General features: G+C 39.9%; 1 protein-coding gene across 1 annotated transcript in view; it reads right to left on the bottom strand.

Moving 5' to 3' along the window:
- CGA (glycoprotein hormones, alpha polypeptide) overlaps positions 1 to 15594 on the bottom strand; it is a 31531-nt gene extending 15937 nt beyond the window's left edge. The window contains exon 1 of the mRNA XM_055534664.1: positions 15482 to 15594. Within this exon, the coding sequence (XP_055390639.1) occupies positions 15482 to 15531 (50 nt within the window). The 5' untranslated portion in view covers positions 15532 to 15594. The remainder of the gene's footprint in view (positions 1 to 15481) is intronic.
- Positions 15595 to 22700: the final 7106 nt, after the last annotated feature.

The following is a 22700-nucleotide window of genomic DNA, read 5'->3' as shown; positions in this document are numbered from 1 at the left end:
AGATGCTACATGGAGAGAAAGAAAGAGGCCAAAAAGTGATGAGTAAAGAAGCCCTCTGGATGACCAGCCCAGTCAATCCTTTAGATGACTCCAGCCCCAGTCACTGTCGGATCACAAATGCATGAGAAACGAAAGTTAAGAACTGCCCAAGGACTTCCCTGATGGTCTGGTGGTTAAGACTTCACCTTCCAGTTCAGGGGCTGCAGGGTGGATCCCTGGTCGGGGAGCTAAGATCCTAACTGCCTCGCAGCCAAAAAACCAAAACATAAAACAGAAACGATATTGTAACAAATTCAACAGACACTTAAATAAAAACTGCCCAACTGAGCCCAATCCTGCAGAACCCTGAGAGATAATAATAACTTTCTGTTTTACCCACTAAGTTTTTAAGTACTGTGATGCACAGTAATACATAACCAGAACAACTGCTCTCTCTTATAACAAAAACCTCTCCTCCAAGGTCTGAGATATGGGACCCCAGTCTTGTCTCTCCTTTTTCTTCTGGTACTTTTCCTCTGTGAGGTGTAATTTATATAACACACATTCAGTTAATCTATTAGGGAGAAAAGTGTGAAAACTTGGATTTAGAATTGTACACAATATCTGTCATACTGAATTCAGTAATAACTTCCACTTTACAAAGAAAGCCTACCGTTAATTGAGTATTTGTGTGTGCTAGGTATTCTTTTGAGCACCTTGAACACACAAATATATTTAATACTCATGGTGACACTGTGAGGTATTCCTCTCATTTTGGCAGATAAAGAAATTCCATAAGTGAAGTAACCCAGGCAAGTTTATAAAATTCATCACTCACAGAGCTAAGATTTTAGAAGGTCTCTTTACAACTCTTTACAAGCTCTGAATCCCATATTCCTAAACTGCCTTCAAATCTTTATATTTCACAATGAACTTCTTAAATGGTTTTCTCAGGTGATATGCTACAATTGCTAAGTTGCTTCATTCGTGTCCGACTTTTGGCAACCCTACAGACTGTAGCCCGCCAGGCCCTTCTATCCATGGGGATTCTCCAGGCAACAATACTGGAATGGGTTGCCATTTCCTCCTCCAGGGGATCTTCCCTATCCAGGGATCGAACCCGTGTCTCTTATGTCTCCTGCATAGGCAGGCGGATTACTTACCACTAGCACAACCATACACATAAATAAAATACTGACGTCTTTTCATTGAGAGCAACATTATGTTGTGCCAGCTTAAAGATCATTTGCTTGTGTAGTTTTTTATTTTGCGTATGTTTCTGACTTCACCTTCTTCAGAACAACCTTAAGAAAGGGATTTCATTCAGATAAAGAGATAATTTATATCTGATCAAGTTATGAGAACTAGTGTCTGATTAATGAGAGTGGGAAAAGTGGACAATCATTAGCTTTAAAAAAAATTTTTTTTTGATGAACTTGTTACAATAGTGCTCCTGTTTTACGTTTTTTGTTTTTTTGGCCTCGAGGCGTGTGGGATCTTAGCTTCCCGACCAGGGACCAAACTCACCCCCTGCATCGGAAGGTCAAGTCTTAATCACTGGATCACCAGGGAAGTCCCAAGCACGAGGTTTTATATCCATTCTCTCTACAGTTCTATAGGGAAAGCATTATGGCACCTATTTCAGAAAAGTAAAAGGATTTGCCAAAATCATCTGGAAAGTGAACTAATCCTAAGATAGTGCCCTTCATCTGCCTAGAAGCACACAGTTAATCCAAACTCTTTAGAGCATTGATTTGAGCATGGATCATGCTGTTGTCTTTTCAAATTCAATTCATAACACTGCCCTTGATTCAGCTCCCACTCTAGCCTCAGTGCACTCTCGATCGCTCTCTCTCTCTCTTTCGCAGACCCCAGTGAACAAAGAATGCTAGAGCATTTCTATAACGTTATCTCTGAGTCTGATGAATCAAGAAATTACTGGATTCTTTTCTACAATATTACAATGAGTATAGTCAACGCTATGGTCTTTCTGGTAGTCACATACAGATGAGAGAGCTGGACCATATAGAACGTGAATGCCAAAGAACTGATGCTTTCAAACTGTGGTGCTGGAGAAGACTCTTGAGGGTATCCTGGACAGCAAGGAGATCAAACCAGTCAGTCCTAAAGGAAATCAACCCTGAATATTCATTGGAAAGACTGATGCTGAAGCTGAAGTTCCAATACTTTGGCCACCTGATGCAAAGAGCTGACTCATCAGAAAAGGACCCTGATGCTAAGAAAGACTGAGGGCAAGAGGAGAATGGGGCAACAGAGAATGAGATGGTTTGATGGTACCACTGCCTCAGTGAACATGAGTTTGAGCCTACTTCAGGAGATCGTGAAGGACAGGGAAGCCTGTTGTGCTGCAGTCCATGAGGTTGCCAAGAGTCAGACACAATTTATCAACTGAGCAACCACAACAATGGGTAATGCTAAAATGTTACATACCAAAACCAGAATTTGCAAGGATCATAAGTTGATAGTAAGCTACTCTGGGATTCACAATCTATAAAAATGGAAGTTTGGTGCTATAGGTCATGCTGTTCTCAATGGAAATATGAATTGATTCCTGTACATTTTCTCTTTGTAAAAGCAGAATATCTTGCTCTATTTTTTAACAAAATGCACATTACCTTCTAATTTTACTATTTTGTCTCCTGGCTCTTACTTTGAGTTTTAATGTAAATTTGAGAAATATACAATAAAACTGAGAATTTGTTCTGGAACATAATAAATTGCTTTTCTAACACTGTTCACATGCTACTATTTTCAGCAAGAAATGGTGAGAAATATGACTCAAAATTTCAACAACTCTATTACTGCAGAAAAAGAAAGAAAAGGGGAAAAAGAAACTTAAACCAAAGTCAAAGTTAAAATGAAGACACATAAACTTTTCATAAATGGTGATTGCTCTTATCACTTAAAAATAACTCAAGACTATAGCTAAGTATTAGAATCAAAATATTGGATAACCAAAATTTTGAGTAATTGAATTGGTGTTAAGTCAAGTAATTATTTAAAAGACATTTTCAGAAACTTAAAAATATTCCTCCATTCTAATATAAAATATCTTCTTTTTGGATGGAGAGAGGGTAGTAGAACTTAGGAAAAGAAAGTTCCCATGAAAGTGACACGGAGCTTCTGTATTCCTGAGAGACCCATGTAGTGTCAGCTCATAATTCTTCCATTTGCCCAAATCCTGTTTCTCAAAAAAAATAAGTGTAGGGGGGAGCACTTTTATTTTCTAGTCTTAATTTCCTAGCCAGCTGCCATTCTAAGTAGCACTGATGCAAATATAACTTTTAGCAAACATTTCTGGAAACTCTCAGCAGAACAAACAAATTCAAATTAGCCAAGTGATGTTGAATTGCAAGGTCCATCAGTAACAGTGGGAAATACTACTGCACTTATTTTCCTGGCATTCTATGAAAGAAGAAAAAGGAAACAATGTTGTTCAAGAGATTTCAGTGTTACAATTCAAGTCTACCCAAGAACATCTATTTGAAAAGATAGGCAAAGCCATGGTCATTCAGCTGAACAGGTGAGCTGCTTTACCACTGACCAGCTTGAATATAGTTATGTGTCATTTAAAAACTGACGACGAAACAGTATCAACAACTTACATAAGGTCTACTCTCCCTCTACCTGACCCCTGGAAGCCACTGAAACAGATGCCTTTCAAATGACATCCAATATTTCTTGAGAAAAATTTTTAGTTACTGACAGGCACTCAGACATCACAGCAGGAGACAGTTGGTTTCTGGCTTCAGTTAGATAACATCTTAGCCTGTGATCACAGACCACAATTTTGCAGACTTCCTCCCAATTCAATCATGAGTGCTGAAAGGAGAATGCATAAATGCCTGTCTCTCTTCTTACTAGGGTTTATGCACAACCAGCTCCCTTGTATCCTCAAATATTTTACCCCTCAATTAAAATCCCCCAAATTATTTCATTCATATTACCGTCCTCTGGATTTTTGCAGAATGTAGTCAGGGCAGTTGACTGTGGATCTGAAGAAGAATTTTAGCTTTGTCTTGTGATTTCTCAGCAACTGCTTTTAATAAAGTCCTCACCTGTCTTATATACCAGCAGAGTCATAAAAGCTGCATGTTCCCACCTACATCTAAGTCCAGGGATCAACAGTAAATTCCACCCAATGATTGAATGGTACTTCACATAATTACCATGACATCAATTTTATCTTATCTTGTTTCAGCCCTTAGATTATTTTTTGTTTTGAGCCATTTTCAGATGGTGTTGACTGCAAGGTCAGCCTATGAAACAAGAGTACTCTGTTATTTTCTATGTAATTTTTTCAAGACTTATACACAACATCCTGAAAGTTGACACTTTCCTATAAACAAGATCTTTACAAGTATTACATTTAATTAGCTAAGTACCTGATGTTTACTTAAAAAAGCAGAGCTGTAAAATTCAGATTCTAGATACAGAGCATTTCTAGCCTTACAACATTATCCCAGTAGAAAACAGAAAAAGAAAACATACACTTATTTAGACTCTTCTAAAATTAAATGTGCATCAGGTTTTAATAAGGATGCATGGAGAAGGTATAAGGTAATGCTGAGAAGGACTGATTGGTTCTCAATATTTGTGCCTTTTCCCCCTTACTTTACTTTTGAAAAGCTCAGTTTCTTCCAAACAGAAAAATACTTACATTTCACAGCTTGCCAACTGTGGAACATTTTGCTCCAAGATTCCCAGTACATTGTATTCCCAAAATTCACCAAGAGCCTCAGGCTCCTTTTAGGGCTGCTTCTATCCTGCCTTTAGGGTTGTGATCCTAAAAAACCTTCCTGCCTCCGTCTACTCTGCTTAGTGCCACTTCTGTAAGAACTTAGACACAAACTACCAAATACTTCCCCAGGGGGAAGATCCCTGTAAACACAAAAAGCAATTCTCATTTAACATGAAGAAATGGACCAAAGAAAACAAAGTTGTTCTGTGACTTATTATCTCCAATAAGTTGATTTGTTTGTTGTAGCCATGCATTCCGGGAAACAAACTCACTCAGAAGGACGATGCAGATAGTAGAGTGAAGTTTATTACTCCTGTGGGCCCAAGGCAGAGTCTCCTCTAAGCCAAGGACCCCGACCAGTTTCTGTGAAAACCTTATATACCCTAAATGTACGTGCCCAAACCCACCTCCCCAAATTCCCTGAAACTAGTCTGAACAATGGAAAAGAAAGATACAAAGTTAACCCGTGATTCATATGCCTTAAGCCTAGGTAGTTAACAGTGGACAATTATCAGTAGGCCTGTGGTCATACCCCAATAAGCATAATAGAATTTATGATTCTATTCAGTTACACAGATAATTAGGGTATTCTTTTAGGCGATGGAGAGTCTAGGTACAAGCGTGGGGTTCTTCCATGCATCTGGTTTTCCAGTTGGTTTGTCTTTTCCATAGATACTGGGCATGTAGCTCAAAGTTCACAGTCCCGCCCAAGATGGAGTTCTGCTTTCAAGATGGAGCCTGTTCTGCCTGTTTCCTCCTTCACTTTCAGTTCTTCCACCTTTTTCAGATTTCCATATTCTCCTTCCATAGTTTCTTCCAGTATCTACTGTATCCATTCACCTTTAAAAGATATATATTTTTTGGCTGGGCTGGGTCACAGTTGTGGGATGTGCAGGAGCTTTAGCAGAACAAGGGATCTAGTGCCCTGACCAGGGATTAGACCTGGTCTCCTGCACTGGAAGTGCAGAGTCTTAGCCACTGGACCACCAGGTAAATCCCCTGTTCTCCTTTTCCTGGTAATGACTGGTATCACCATTCTTTGTGAATTTCTGCCATTTAAACCCCAAAGGGTTGGCAGTGTATTTTCAAAGTAGAAGGCTTATTTTGGAAGTCTAGAACCTTTATAGCTTTAGGAGAAGAAAGCCTTTCATGTCTTATGGAAAACTTCCTTTTCCCTCCCTCCCTTACAATCATTCAGTCATTTCACTCTCCGTTATCTTAGTCTCTCCCCTCCATTTGCACCTTCTTTCAAAACTTCTTTCTTTTGTATCTGGAAAATTAAGTAGAATTTATGTTTCTTGTGTGATCTTATTAAAGTATTTTCATTTGGTTTATGATTGGTTATGGATTCCATTTTTATTTCACATGTTTCTATGTAAGAATTAAGAATATTAGGGGATTCATATGAACATTTTATAGTGTTTTTAGAGTTTACAGTTTTTTAACATGATGTGGCAAAATAAACTATACAAAAGAGTTGTCAAAAATAATCCCTTCTGGGAGGTGGGCTGTAGGTACAAGCGGGAAAGGACATATATATACCTATGGCTGATTCATGTTGATGTATGGCAGAAGCCAACACAATATTTTAAAGTAATTATCCTCCAGTTAAAAATAAATAAGTTAAAAAAAAATAAAACAATTCCTTCTACATGTGACCACTCCCTGACCCCAGATCCCAGTTTCTCTACTCTGTAACAATGTTTCCAATTCTTTATATATGTTTCTACACATAGCCTATGTATACATGAGTAAATACATTAACTTCCCATCCCCATCCAAATTCTCTTAAAACAATGAACAGAATATAAAATTGAAGGAAACTCTGCCTTTGTCCTCAGAGTTTAGAGAAACATCTTTCTGTTAATATAGTATAAATTATACTTTTCTATACTTTTTAAAGTATAGAACACATATTACTTTTAATTATAATTGGGGAAATTAAATTTTAAATAACTGGGAAAATACAATTTTTATTTATAATTGGGTGAAGTACTATTAACAAAAACATTTTAAAGTCAAACAATTTTATGTAGTTGCTTCCACATATTATTGACAGGACTATCCCATACTTGGCAGCTTTATTTCCTCCCTTCTTTGGATAACTTGTTGGAGAAGGCCATGGCAACCCACTCCAGTACTCTTGCCTGGAAAATCCCATGGACTGAGGGGCCTGGTAAGCTGCAGTCCACAGGATCGCTAGAAGTCGGACACGACTGAGCGACTTCACTTTCACTTGGGTAACTTGTAGGGCTGGTGGGTGAGATGGCCAGACCTCTCATTCATCTACTGTTGTCTTTCAGTTGCTAAGGGACTTCTTTGGTGGCTCAGGCAGTAAAAAATCCACCTGCAATGCAGGAGACCTGGGTTCGATCCCTGGCTTAGGAAGATCCCCTGGAAAAGGAAATAGAAATGCACTGCAATATTCTTGCCTGGAGAATTCCGTGGACAGAAGCCTGGCGGGCTACAGTCCATGAAGTCGCAAAAAGTGGGACACAGTCCCTAACACCAGACATCATTTCCATTGCTAAAATCCGCAGTGCCCATTACAAAGAGGTAGACTGGCTAAAGACACTAGGACTGTTAACCTGAAAACTGGATTTGCCTCTTGGTGGATGTCAAGCCACTAGACGCAACCAAACCGAAGATCAGGAGAAGGAAGTATTTATTATTACTTGCAGCAAGTAAGGAGAACACACAGATCTTTCCCAAAGCAGTATCTCCCCAAAAGGCAAAATTGGGGAAGTTTTAAGTTAAGGGTATGTGCTTATTCATGCAGGAGCTTGAACTCAGCATAGAATTGGGGCAGAGGTCGACAGAGTCCTAGCTTTAGTTGATTGAAGTCAGGAGGGTCAACAGGTATGCAGGTCAGGAAGCAACAGCTAGAAATGGACATGGAACAACGGACTGGTTCCAAATCGGGAAAGGAGTACCTCAAGGCTGTATATTGTCACCCTGCTTATTTAATGTTTATGCAGAGTACCTCATGAGAAATGCCGGGCTGGATAAAGCACAAGCTAGAATCAAGACTGCAGGGAGAAATATCAATAACCTCAGATACGCAGATGACACCAGCCTTATGGCAGAAAGCAAAGAAGAACTAAAGAAAAGAATCTCTTGATGAAAGTGAAAGAGGAGAGTGAAAAAGTTGGCTTAAAACTCAGCATTCAGAAAACTAAGATCATGGCCTCTGGTCCCATCACTTCATGGCAAATAGATGGGGAAACAATGGAAATAGAGACTTTATTTTGGGGGGGGGGCTCCAAAATCACTGTAGATGGTGACCACAGCCATGAAATTAAAAGACTCTTGCTCTTTGGAAGAAAAGTTATGACCAACCTAGACAGCATATTAAAAAACTGAGACATTACATTACCAGCAAAGGTCTGTCTAGTCAAAGCTATGGTTTTTCCAGTAGTCATGTATGGATGTGAGAGGTGGACTATAAAGAAGGCTGAGCACTGAAGAATTGATGCTTTTGAACTGTGGTGTTGGAGAAGACTCTTGAGAGTCCCTTGGACAACAAGGAGATCCAACCAGTTCATCCCAAAGGAAATCAGTCCTGAATATTCGTTGGAAGGATGGATGTTGAAGCTGAAGCTCCAATACTTTGGCCACTTAATGTGAAGAGCTGTCTCATTTGAAAAGACCCTGATGCTGGGAAAGATTGAAGTTGGGAAGAAAAGGGGATGACAGAGAATGAGATGGTTGGATGGTATCACCGACTCAATGGACGTGAGTTTGAGTGAACTCCAGGAGTTGGTGATGGACAGGGAGGCCTGGCGTGCTGCAGTCCATGGGGTCTCAAAGAGTCAGACACGACTGAGCGATTGAACTGAACTGAGGAGAGTCAATGTAATCATTCCATCCTCCACGTGGGTGGGGGCCTTGGTTCCTGCAGAACTCAAAGATACTGTATGTATTATTATGTATTATGTATACATCCCTTGCGAAAGAACTCTGCTTTATCACTGCACTGTTGCTTGCCTTTTCTCTGTTCCTGCATTCCTTTGTTCCCTTAAGATCATTAATTACTTAATGACCTATATGAGAAAAGAATTTGAAAAAGAATAGAAAAAAACATTTTTTAATAAAAGTATTTTAAAAAGTGAGACTTCTCTGGTGGTCCCATGGCTAAGAATCTGCTTTCCAATCCAGGGGACATGGGTTCTATTGCTGGTCTGGGAAGATTCTACACTTTGAAGGGCAACTAAGCCTCAGCTCCACAACTAGAAAAAGCCCATATGCCACAACAAAGACCCAGTGTAGCCACCAAAAAAATTTTTTTAAGGTTATAAATTACTGAGTCCTGTTTAAGGGCAAGCTTGTGGCCAGCTTTAGATCACAAAATGGCTTAGGTGAAAAATCACTTCTCTTATATCTAGAAAGCCATTCCTGGTTCTTTTTCTCTAGGGACCCCCTAACTTAACTGGTTCCAGATGACAAGGAAAATATCCATCCTTGCTAGGCAAAGTCCTAAAAGCATGTCATAGTACAGAGCAGGCGTCAGGAACATCTTTTCATAGCAGTATGACACAGTGACTGCAAGGAGATCAAACCAGTCAATCCTAAAGGAAATCAATCCTGAATATTCATTGGAAGGACTGATGCTGAAGCTCCAATACCTGGGCCACCTGATGTGAAGAGCAGACTTATTAGAAAAGACCCTGATGCTGGGAAAAATTGAAGGCAGGAGGAGAAGGGGATGACAGAGGATGAGATGGTTGGATGACATCACTAACTCAATGGACATAAGTTTGAGCGAGCTCCCAGAGATGGTGAAGGACGGGGAAGTCTGGTGTGCTGCAGTCCATGGGGTCACAGAGTTGGATGCAATTGAGCAACAGAACAACCACAACTATGTGACTCAGTGAAGTACGTACAGGCTATGCTAAAATGCATGGATTTTTCCTAACAACATTTTGTCATGTACTCTATTTTTTTTTTCAGAATTAACTACCTTTGTAAATGTTTCATATACTCAGTTGATTTGTTTTATAAAACATAATTTAATCTTTCTAATAGCAAAGTATGAATATCACAAACATATTGCCTCAATCAGAACAACTGAGATATGTAAAATTCTTGCTTTTTCAAGTAGCTTTTGCTTCAGTGATTCCAAAGATGCATTACATGATTTTAAATTTTCAAGCCACACAAGAGTATTTATGAGGAAAAATAAGCCTTCCTCTTAACACACTCCCATTCCCAAAAGTATTCACTTTGAACAATTTCTTAATGTTTCCAGAAATTTTCTGAGTACATAAGCACTTTTATGGGGGGGTTGCTGTATACAAATAGAAAAATAATAAACATATTGTTGAATGTCTTACCTTCTCTTTTTACATCTAGCAATGTATTTTGGTGTTTTTTTTTCCATATCCAACCACACAAATCTAAACATACTTTTTAAAATATTACCCAGTAGGAAATTCCTTGTGGTCTAGCTATTAAGACTCTGTGCTTTCACTGCTGAGCGCCTGGTTTCAATCCCTGATTGGGGAAATAAGATCTGCAAGTGGCTTGGTCAGAAAAAAAAATAGTACAAAGAATTATGAATCATGAATTACTTAACCAGCCCTCTAATAAGCATTATTTGGATTATTTCCAAGTTTTTTACTATTACAAACAGTACTATATTTATTATCCTTGTTCTGGTTACATGTACATTTATAGTTCTAGGATACACTGAGAAGTGTAATTGCTGGATCAAAGAATTTGAGTGTTTTAAACTTATTTAGAGATTGCTCAAGTGCTCTTCTCCACCACCACCCCAAAGTTGATGTCATGAAATATGTTAATTTCTGTGAAATAGATGAAAAAGAGTATCTAATTTTTATTTATATTATTTTGAGCAAGGCTAAACATCATTGCATAAATTATAGAGAATTTATGGATTATTTTTCTGTAACTACCTATTCAAAAATATTCCCCAAGTTGTTAATTTTATCTTTAATTTTGTATATCTATTTTATGTATAGTAGTTTGTATCTGCTAATCCCAAACTCCTAATTTATAACCTCTCTACCCATCCCCCACCACCCCGCCACTTATGTGGTAACCATGTTTGTTTCCTTTGTGAGTCTATTTCTACACAACATGATAAATCCACTATGCTTCAGTTTTTTAAAATACTGATTACCATAATAAATTTACTTACTCAAAAAAAAGAAAAAAAAAAGAGAGAAATTAAACATAAATCATATCTTTAACAGTCTGGTTGCTATGAATTAAAAGTATTGGGATTTTTCCCTCAATGTTCTCTTTGACTTGTCATGAGGCTATGAAGACAGAACTCCTAACCTTAACTTGACTCTTTAATGTTGTGTAGCTGTTTCTTGTAGTCTATACCCTGTTCCATCTCAATCAGATTGATCAGGCTGTTTGCTTAAAATACAGATTCTTGTATTTTATCTTGTATCCATCTGGGACCTCCTGGATCAAATTCTCAGTCAGCTGAGCCAAAAGATTTGCATTTTATGTACCAAAGCTTGCAAACCACGATTGTGCAGCACCGTTTAGCAAACCAGCCATGTAGTTAAGGTGTAATACCATGTGGTTTCATCTTCAGCTGTCCCTGTAGCACAACTAAATTGAAAATGGTAGAGTCATTTGTTCAGCTCTGCAAGCCTCCACTTCCCACCAACAGCTGGAACCCCAAGCACCAGGCACCTGCGATAAAGATAGCCCGAAGCACCAAACAACTATCCCCGTGGTCACAGACTCAAAAGCTGGCAGCAGACAGTTTCTCAGTTAAGATAAGGTTTTTAATCAGTAGCAGCAGGTAATTGACTGACAGTCTGAAAGAACAACCTGAGACGTGATGTCTAACACACGCAGCAGCAACAAACTCTCCCCAGAAGTGATGGACGAGAAGCAGGCCAACTTGACACATGCTAACCACCTGAGAATATTCTCTGCTATTTCAGTGAAAACAGCATGGCCTAATCAATAATGCAAACATCCTGTTTCCCGGGCTAACAGACTCTGTCACTGGAATCCTCAGAGAGATAAAGAAACTGCTGCTACAATTATGCATAATCTTCCTCTAGCCTGAAATGTCAATAGAGGAGGCAAATAATGCTGCAGAGAGAGGAAAATCTCACAGGTGAAAAGTAATTTGCTTAACATTTTTCCTTTTTTTTTTTTGGCTTTGCACATACCTCCTCCCACTTTCGTTTAAGAAAGCTTTTGGTAGTGGACTATCAATGAAAGGCTTCATGAAAGAATTGGGTTTTGTGCAAAAATCAAAGAAGAAGCAATTGAATTGATAGAGTGGTTTAGTTATATTTATAGTGCATGAGGAGACAGAAAAATGAAGCCCAAAGGAACTTCCTACCCTCATTCTGTTGAAGTCTTAGGAGACATTAGATGTGTTGTGGGTTTGCTTAAAGCCTCCCCATCCTGAAGGGCTTGGCTATTTTGCTGGGAGAGGTAAGGGTGCTACATTCAGAAAATTGTGTCTTTTCCCTCTGTGTCTGTATCAATTGCCATGTGCAGATTCAGAGACAGTGAAGAACTTGGTGGGAGGCAATCATAGTCACTTTCATTCAGTAAAAGACATGTCCTTGGAATAACGCCTTTGGTGGGTCACAGATGCCCCATGATTCCCTCAATAAGGAGGGCCAGCAGTGCGGCTGTCCTGGTGTGAAATCTAGGCTACAATTCAACAGAAAGTATATTCAAAGGGAAAGAGGGAAAGGGAAAGTTGCTCAGTCATGTCCAACTCTTTGTGACCCCATGGACTATACAGTCCATGAAATTCTCCAGGCCAGAATACTGGAGTGGGTGGCCTTTCTCTTCTCCAGCGGATCTTCCCAACTCAGGGGTCGAACCCAGGTCTCCCAAATTGCAGGTGGATTATTCACGAGCTGAGCCACAAGGAAACCTTGTCACAAACATTATCCTGACACTCTTTCACCACATACCCAACCACCCCAACCCCCAAGCTCTAGTTGAACAGGAGGGTGGAAGGATTCTGCCTAAGTTCATAGTCTAAGTGCTGCCTAAGGGAATTCCCTGGTGATCCAGTGGCTAAGACTCCTTGCTCCCAAAGTAGGGAAATGGGGTTTGATCCCTGGTCAGGGAACTAGATACCACATGCCATGACTAAGTGTTCAAATGCTTAGTCCAGCAGGCCACCACTAAAGATCCCAAGTCCCACAACAGAGATTCCACATGCCACAATGCTAGACTGAAGATCCCGAGTGAAACAACTAAGACCTGATGCAGCCAAATAAATAAATATTTTCTAAATAAATAAATGTAGAAGGTCATGAGCTCATCTTCTCCTTCAAGAACTCCAAAATTGCAACTTACTGCTAAACAACCATTGACAGGAAAATGTTGGATCACACCAATGAAAGATATCCCATGTCCAAGGGCAAAGAAGAAGCCCCAACAAGACAGTAGGAGGGGCAAAACTGCATTTAGAATCAGTGGCTCAAAGAAAACCTTGTGCACGCCAGGACCCAGGGACCCCACAGGGACTGAGCCAGACGTGCCTTTGAGTGTTTGAGTGTCTCCTGCAGAGACATGAGTCAGTAGTAGCCTGCCAGAGAGCAGGGGCTCTGGCTGCAGCAGACCTGGGTCACACAGCATTACCCACCATAGAGTCACCCAGCAGATGACCCACAAACTGCATAGCAATTATACCAAAGACATTCTCACACTGTTAAGAAAGTTGTAGGACCCATAACAGATTTCCCAACCTGGGGATCCAGCAAAGGGACTGAGAACCCCAAGGGAATTTGACATTGGAGGCCAGTGGGATTTGATTACAGAACTTCCACAGGACTGGGGAAACAAACTCTTGGAGGGCACAAACAAAACCATCTGTGCACCAGGAGCCAGGAGAAAGGAGCAGTGTCCCCAAAATAGACTGAGTCAGTTTTGCCTGTGAGTATCCAGGAGTTTCTGGTGGAGGCATGGGTCGACAGTTTGGCCTCAGGCCAAATAACAGGGAGGGAACACAGCCCCACCCATCGACAGAAAATTCGATTAAAGATTTACTGAGTATGGCCCTGCCCATCAGAACAAGACCCAGTTTCCCCCACAGTCAGTCTCTTCCAAAAGGAAGCTTCCATAAGCTTCTTATCCTTATTCATCACAGGGAAGACAGAATGAAAACCACAGTCACAGAAAATTAACCAATCTGGTCACATGGACCACAGCCTTGTCTAACTCAATGAAAGTATGAGCTATGCCATGTAGGGCCACCCAAGACAGATGGGTCATGGTGAAGAGTTCTGACAAAATGTGGTCCACTGGAGAAGGGAATGACAAACCACTTCAGTACTCTTTCCTTGAGAACCCCATGAACAGTATGAAAAGGCAAAAAGATAGGACACTGAAAGATGAACTCTCCAGGTCAGTAGATGCCTAATATGCTACTGGAGAAGAGTGGAGAAATAACTCCAGAAAGATGAAGAGATGGAGCCAAAGCAAAAACAATGCCCAGTTGTTGATGTGACTGGTGATGGAAGTAAAGTCAGATGCTGTAAAGAACAATATTGCATAGGAATATGGATGTTAGGTTCATGAATCAAGGTAAATTGGAAGTGGTCAAACAGGAGATGGCAAGAGTGAACATTGACATTTTAGGAATCAGTGAACTAAATTGGACTGGAATGGGCAAATTTAATTCAGATGACCATTATATCTACTATTGTGGGCAAGAATCAAAAATGATTGAATGATCTCTGTTCATTTCCAAGACAAACCATTCAATATCACAGTAATCCAAGTCTATGCTCCAACCACTAATGCCAAAGAAGCTGAAGTTAAACAGTACTATGATGATTTATAAGACCTTCTAGAACTAACACCAAAAAAAGATGTCCCTTTCTTCATAGGGGACTGGAATGCAAAAGTAGGAAGTCCAGAGATACCTGGAATAACAGGCAGGTTTGGCCTTGGAATACAAAAAGAAGCAGGGCAAAGGCTAACAGAGTTTTGCCAAGAGAATGCATGGGTCATAGCAAACACTCTTTTACAACAACACGAGATGACTCTACACATGGACATCACCAGGTGGTCAATACTGAAATCAGATTGATTATATTCTTTGCAGCCAAAGATGGAGAAGCTCTATACAGTTAACAAAAACAAGACCAGGAGCTGACTGTGGCTCAGATCATGAACTCCTTACTGCAAAATTCAGACTTAAATTGAAGAAAGTAGGGAAAACCACTAGGTCATTCAGGTATGACCTAAATCAAATCCCTTATGATTATACAGTGGAAGTGACAAATAGATTCAAGGGATTAGATCTGATAGAGTGCCTGAAGAACTATGAACAGAGGTTCATGACACTGTACAGGAGGCAATGATCAAAACCATCCCCAAGAAAAAGACATGCAAAAAGGCAAAATGGTTGTCTGAGGAGGCCTTACTAATACATGAGGAAAGAAGAGAAGCTAAAGGCAAAGGAGTAAAGGAAAGATATACTCATTCGAATGCAGAATTCCAAAGAATAGCAGGGAGAGATAAGAAAGCCTTCTCAGTGATCAATATAAAGAAATAGAGGAAAATAATAGATTGAGAAAGACTAGAGATCTCTTCAAGAAAATTAGAGATACCAAGGGAACATTTCATGCAAAGATGGGCACAATAAAGGACAGAAATGGTATGGACCTAACAGAAGCAGAAGATAATAAGAAAAGATGGCAAGAATACACAGAAGTACTATACAAAAAAGATCTTCACAACCCAGATAACCACGATGGTGTGATCACTCACCTAGAGCCAGACGTCCTGGAATGCAAAGTCAAGTGGGCCTTAGGAAGCATCACTTCAAACAAAGCTAGTGGAGGTGACGGAATTTCAGCTGAGCTATTTCAAATCCTGAAAGATGATGCTGTGAAAGTGCTGCACTCAATATGACAACATTTGGAAAATGCAGCAGTGGCCACAGAACGGGAAAAGGTCAGTTTTCATTTCAATCCATAAGAAAGGCAATGCCAAAGAATGTTCAATCCTTGGTCAGGGAGCTAAGATCCCTCATGCTGTGTGGAGTTACCAAAATTAAAAAAAAAAAGTTCAGAGAATTGAGAGAATACAATCATTACTGAGTATGTCACTCCCTCTCCCTACCCATCAAATACTGTATTTTTAACAATTTCTTTTGCTTTGAAAATTATTTCTATCCTTTGTGATGGAGACATGCTGGATCAGGTCCTAGAAAGGTTGAAAGCTCTGACCTCAAACATAAAGCATTCGAGCCTTACCCTCTCTCATAGTGTCATGTGAAATCTCTCTTCCAGACCTGACCTCTCCCCTGAGCTTCACACCAGGGTCTTGTTTTAGTACACTAACGAGACGTTGCTATGTAACCAATTACCCCAAAGTCTGGAGCTTAAAACAACAAATATTTGTTACCTCACATAGTTTCGGAGGGTCAGAAATCTGGGACTGTCTTAGTTGGGTGAATCTGAATCAAGGTCTCTCTTGAGACTGCAGCCCAGCTGTCACATGTGGTTGCAGTCATCTCAAAGCTCTACTAGGGCAGAGAACCGATTTCCTAACTCATGTAAGTGGTTGCGGGCAAGCCTCAATTCCTCATTACCTGTTGTTCAGACAGGATATTTATAACACAGTCTTCTCCATAGGGTGGTTAACAGCATAACAATATGGTGGGCAGTGGGAGGAAGCAGGGGAGAGAGAGGAGGCACCCCAAACATCCACTGGAACCCTCATTCATTGTTAGTGGGAATACCAATGGTATTGTCATTTTAGAAAAGTTCGTCAGTTTCTTGTAACATTAAATATATATTTATGTTGTGATCCAACAGTCTCTCTCCTAGGTATTTATCCAAGAGAAATTATGTCTGTGCAAAGACCTGCAGGCGAAAGTTTATCAAAGCTTGAAGCATAATAGCCAAAACTAAAAATAATTCAGTTGTTCTTCAACTGTGAATGTATATGCAAAGTATGGCACCTCCATACATAGGAATTCTATTCAACAATAAAAAGAAAGAAACTATTGGTACCTGTAAAGCAGGAGTGAATCTCAAAATCATTAGGCTAAGCAAGGAGATCTGGCACAAAAGGTGTGATTCTGGAATGGAAAAGGCAAAACTATAGGGACAGAGATCAGAGTTTTGGAAATAGAGTGAGGAGTTTGACTCCAGAGAAACACAGAGGAAATTTTCTGTTTGAGTGCAGTGGTGGTTATATGACCATATACTTTTTTTTAAATTTTGGCTGGGCTGAGTCTTCATGGCAGTGAGTGGGCTCTTCACTGGGATGCACAGGCTTCTCTAATTGTGGCACATGGGCTTCATTGCCCTGTCACATGTGGGATCTTAGTTTCCTGACCAGGGATCAAACCTGCATCCCCTGCATTGGAAGCACAGAGTCTTAATCTCTGAACCACCAGGAGAGTCCTTCTATGACATTATGCTTTTCTTGATACTCATAGCATAATCTGGAAATGATGGATTTTACTGTATGTCAATTATACATCACTAAGTCTGATTTTATTCATTGGAAGGACTGATGCCAAAGCTGAAGCTCCAATACTTTGGCCACTTAAAGAAAAGACCCTGATGCTGGGAAAGATTGAAGGCAAAAGGAAATGGGGGCAGCAGACGGTGAGATGGTTAGATAGCATCACCAATTCAATGGACTTGAATTTGAGCAAACTCCGGAAGATAGCAAAGGACAGAAGCCTGTCATGCTGTAGTCCATTGGGTCACAAAGAGTCTGACCTTCAGACTTAGTGACTGAACAAGCCTGACTTAAGGAAAATATAAAAGTAAAGGTGGGGAGGGCAAGAGAAAAGGCATGAAAGTATGACAGCATGGTGTATGCAAGAAAGAGACTCCAACAGTTCAATCTTACAAGGACATAACTGTCAAAGCAAGGAATGCAAGAACAGAGTCCTGAGCCTTTCACTCATGCGAGCAGCTTTCACCTCAAGCTCAATATATTCAACATGAAAGCCCCCATCCCTCTGTCCTAGAAAAGTACCATCTTGCCTGTTGAGGATGTAATTTTCCTAGTCAGTGAAACCCTAAAGCTGGAGTCATTGTCCACGTCTCCCTCTATCTGCCCTGCCAAATCCGTGCTGCTCTCTTGCAATCATGGCTTTTGTGCTTTTGGTGGTGGCAGCAGTGGTACGCTGATGACCACGAGGGTTTTGCGTTTCTCTCACGCACCATTTCCTTTTCTTACCCCACTGCTCTCATATAGTTCAGGCTTTTGTTTCGTCTCACCAGGATTAGAACATGGCAGCCCTCTAACCAGTGTTTGTGCATCCAGTCACTCACCCTTCTTGCCAGATGAGTCTTCTGAAAATGCCAACCTTATCCTACCATGTCCTAATTGAAAATTGATTCAATGTCTTTGTTGACAAAAAGACTCTCTGCTTGATCCGAATCTACTTTTCGAGTTTATTCCTCAGTCCACCCAGGTCAACAGCCTGCTTCAGAGCCAGCCAACCTGAGTTGTGCAGTTCCACCTGTGTGTATTTTCTTCAAGAGAGATCTTACAGTTTTGAGTTGCCCTCTCCTTTCCTCTCCATATATTTATATATTTTTTAAATATATTTATTTATGAATGTATTCATCTATTTGGGTGAACCAGATTTTTCAGTTGTGGCATGTGGGATCTAGTTCCTGACCACAGATTGAACCCGGGCCCCCAGCATTGAGAGTGCAAAGTCTTAGCCACTGGACCACCAGGGAAGTCCCTCCTCTCCATATATTTCAATCCTTTTCTTCCACCATGGCTCAGCACAAGTCCTCTATCTCCCCACTTTCATCTCTTGCTCCTCAAGTCGCACTTGCTTCCTTCTCTGAACTCGGCAATACTGATTGTTCAGTACCCAGGAAGTGGTTGTATTGATAATGGTATTTCTACAGCCATTGAAAGATTGCAAACTACTTTCCTTTTCATCATCGAGTTTGAGGACTTCTCAACAAACCTAGGAGATTATTCTTATTTCAAAGTTTAAAAATCTGAGGCTCTGTAATGCATGGTGATTTGCCTAAGGCCACATAGCTAAGAAGATTTTCAGTACATTTTTGAAATGAAGACAGAACTAGGAAATTGACTTAGCAATCAAGAGGAAGAGGCAGGACTGTTTTTAATGGAGAAGAAACTATTTAAAGTCAGAAAAGGACTAGGTCAAGTCAGAATTCGACCATGATTGCATTCATACAGACCACACTATCTGTTTGGCTTTTGTCAGATCGGTAAGATACAGTAAAGGGTAGTACTTAATCTAAACAGTTCAACAGATGAACTTTTAATAAACTTGAAACTGGAAAACAGTACCCTAAGCAAGCACTTATTTCTGCTTCTGTGACTGTTGGAGCTGGCTGTGTGGGAGAGTTAACTACTATGATAAATGTGGAATTAAAATTAAAAAGCTCTGATGTATATTTTTAGAGGACAGAAACAATTAAAATTAAATGTAACTCAAAATTCAGTTAGTAGAGTTGGCATTTAAATTGGCTGTTTAATTAGCAAAATTCTATATGATTAAAGTAGTCACTTGAAAATGTCTTTCAAAGTAAAGCATTTTAGTATGCTCCAGTTCTTAGATGATCTACATCACTTGATCTTTGTGTTCTCCTCTGGAATTGACTTGTTCTGCAGGTTGAGTTAAGGAACTCTTGGACTGATGTTTTAGAAAGGAGTTTATCAGAATGAAAGAAGAAAGAGAATCTTATCTGACAATAAAATATCCTGGTCCTTTACATACTGATTGAGGACTTCTTTCAGTGTAGAAAGGAGGAGAGAGAGGAATCATTTTCTTCATATTAAAGGCTTGGACCTTTATCTCACAGTCCATTTGAGTTATTGGATGCGTGACTATCTTTGAGGGTGCTGATGAATCAGAAAATTCTTGCGGTTGTGCTTCTGACTTAGAACATTTTTTAAACAAAAGACACATTGTTTAAAACCCCATGTGAACAACCATATGATCTTTGAGAAAGGATATCTAGTTTATTCCATTTTTTTATTTCATCTAGAGTTACACCAAAACCATGACCAGCAGATAATAAACCAATTTTTAAAACTCCCCAGGGTACACATGAAAACATGCTCAACATCACTAATTATAAGAGAAATGTAAATAAAAACTACAATAAGGTATCACTTCATACCAATCAGAAGGCCATCTCCAAAAAAATCTACAAACAAAAAATGCTGGAGAGGATGTGGAGAAATGGAAAACCTCTTACACTGTTATTGGGAATGTAAATTGGTACAGCTACTGTGGAGAACAGTATGGAGGTTTCTTAAGAAACTAAAAATAGAACTACCCTATGATCCAACAATCCTACTCCTGGGCATTTACCCAGAGAAAATCATAATTCAAAAAGACACATGCACCCTAATATTCATTGCAACACTATTGACAGTGGCCAGGACATGGAAGCAACCTAAATGTCCATCAGCAGAGGAATGTATTGATAAAGAGGTGGTATATATGTACAATGGAATATTACTCAGCCATAAAAAGAAATGAAATTGTGCCATTTGCAGAGACCTGTGCTGTGCTTAGTCGCTCAGTTGTGTCCGACACTTTGTGACCCCATAGACTGTAGCCTGCCAGGCTCCTCTGTCCATGGGGCTTCTCCAGGCAAGTATACTGGAGTGAGTTGCCATGCCCTCCTCCACGGCATCTTCCCAACCCAGGGATCGAACCAGGGTCTCCTGCACTGCAGGTGGATTCTTTACTGTCTGAGCCACCAGGGAAGCCCAAGAATACTGGAGTGGGTAGCCTATCCCTTCTCCAGGGGATCTTTCTAACCCAGGAATTAAACCGGGGTCTCCTGCTTTGCATGTGGATTCTTTACTAGCTGAGCTACCAGAAATGTGGATGGACCTAAAGACTATCGAACAGAGTGAAGTAAATCAGAAAAACAAATATCATATATGAATGCATATATGTGGAATCTAGAAAAATAGTATAGATTATCTGATTTACAAAGCAGAAATAGAGACACAGACGTAGAGAACAAATGTGTGGATATCAAGGGGGAAGTAGCGGTGGGGGTGGTGGTGATGAATTGGGAGACTGGGATTGACATATATACACTATTGATGCTATATATATAAAATAGATAATTAATGAAAACATACTGTACAGCACAGGGAATTCTACTCAATGTTCTGTGGTGACCTAAACAGAAAGAAAATCCAAAAAAGGGGGGTTATGTGTAAATATATAGCTGATTCACTTCACTGTACAGCAGAAACTAACATGACATCATAAAGCAACTATGCTCCAATAAATTAATACAAAAACAAACTAAAATCCCCAGGGCAGAGACTAGCTGGATATTCACCAAATACTTTTCCTCTTCCTCTGCACCCAGATAAACACTTCCCAACCCCTCAGCACTTAAGAAGAAGACCATATAATCAGTTCTTGTGAATGAGATGTGAAAAGGGATGTGCCTCTGTCCATCAAGGCAGTTAAGAGGGCTTCCCCCCGTGCTACCTGGATAATGCTAGGGTGCCTCTGAGGTGACATGTTGAAGATAGCAGAGTCACAGCACAGAAGGAGCCTGATTCTCAGTCAACTGTATATAGAAGACCCTCCCATACCTTCCGCCTTCCACCACTAACTGCATTGATCTTCACAGTGAGAAGGAAATAAATTGTCATTATGATAAGGCATCAGAGTTTCGGAGATTGTTTATCAAACTACTGGCTGTTGGCTTACTTACTATCTCTTTGCTCCCCTCAAAAGAAATTTCTACCACTATGAGCTACCATGCAATGTCTAAACAATTCTTTTGTCTTCACATTTTTTTTGTTCTAGCTGCCTGCTCAAAGCCAGTGGATCCTAACTTGAAAGCCAAGGAAGTTTTTGAATTTGATAAAAATTCAAAACCCTTATCCATCAGAAAATAAACAAATGCACTCATGTTCCCAATTTTTTTTAATTGGAAGATAATTGCTTTACAATGTTGTGTTAGTTTCTACTACGCAATGAGGTGACTCAGCTATAAGCATACATATATCCCCTCACTCTTGAACCTGCCTTCCACCAACCCTGTCCCATCCCCTCTAAGTCATCACAGAGCACTGAGCTGAGCTCCCTGTGTTATACAGCAGCCTCCCACTAGCTATCTATTTTACACATGAAACTGCAAGTGTTAGTCACTCAGTAGTATCTGACTCTTTGAGACCCCACGGACTGTAGCCTGCCAGGTTCCTCTGTCCATGGGGATTCTTCAGGAAAGAATAGCCTTAGCAATTTCCAGGGGATCTTCCCAAACCAGGGATCTACCATAGTGGTAGGTCTTCTGCTTTGCAGGCAGATTCTTTACCATCTGAGTGTAGTGTATATATGTCAAGACTACTCTCCCTATCCATTCCACCTTCTTCCCCTTCTGTCCACATGTACTTCCTCTTTGTCTGTGTCTCTATTTGTGCTCTGCAAATAGACTCATCTGTACTATCTTTATAGATTCCATACATATGCATTAATATACAGTATTTGTTTTTCTCTTTCTGACTTATCTCACTCTGTATGACAAACTCTAGATTCATCTACATCACTTCATTCCTTTTTGTATCATGCCCAAAATTTTGCTTAAAACTTCAAAATATTTTCAGAATCCCAGACCCCAGGCTAAGATCCTCGCTATTAGCAATTAGTGTATTAGGAATATAGAGGAACCTGAGTTAAGTCTTAAGTGTATATTATTTTCAATCTTTCCAGTTTTACTTGTCATCCCCTTCATTGTACAACTGCCCAGTCATATTCACGTCTTTGATCTTTGGATTTTAAAAATGCAAAATAAAACATAGTTCTCCAACATTGATTTTTCTCTCCCAGAGTAAAGACATCAGTGTAACAGTCCCAATGTCAAATATCAATTCTGCAAACAGGCCTTTTGATTTCTGTATTGATTATGAGCAGTCTCTGCATCAGAACCATCAACGATGTGATGGTCAATATTCTATGCCAGGCACTGTGCAATTGCTTTTG

The sequence above is a fragment of the Bubalus kerabau genome, chromosome 9, assembly GCF_029407905.1.
Source record: "Bubalus kerabau isolate K-KA32 ecotype Philippines breed swamp buffalo chromosome 9, PCC_UOA_SB_1v2, whole genome shotgun sequence".
Lineage (NCBI taxonomy): Eukaryota > Metazoa > Chordata > Mammalia > Artiodactyla > Bovidae > Bubalus > Bubalus kerabau.
Note: the sequence above shows the minus strand (reverse complement) of the source record. Positions and strands in the feature narration are given on the sequence as shown.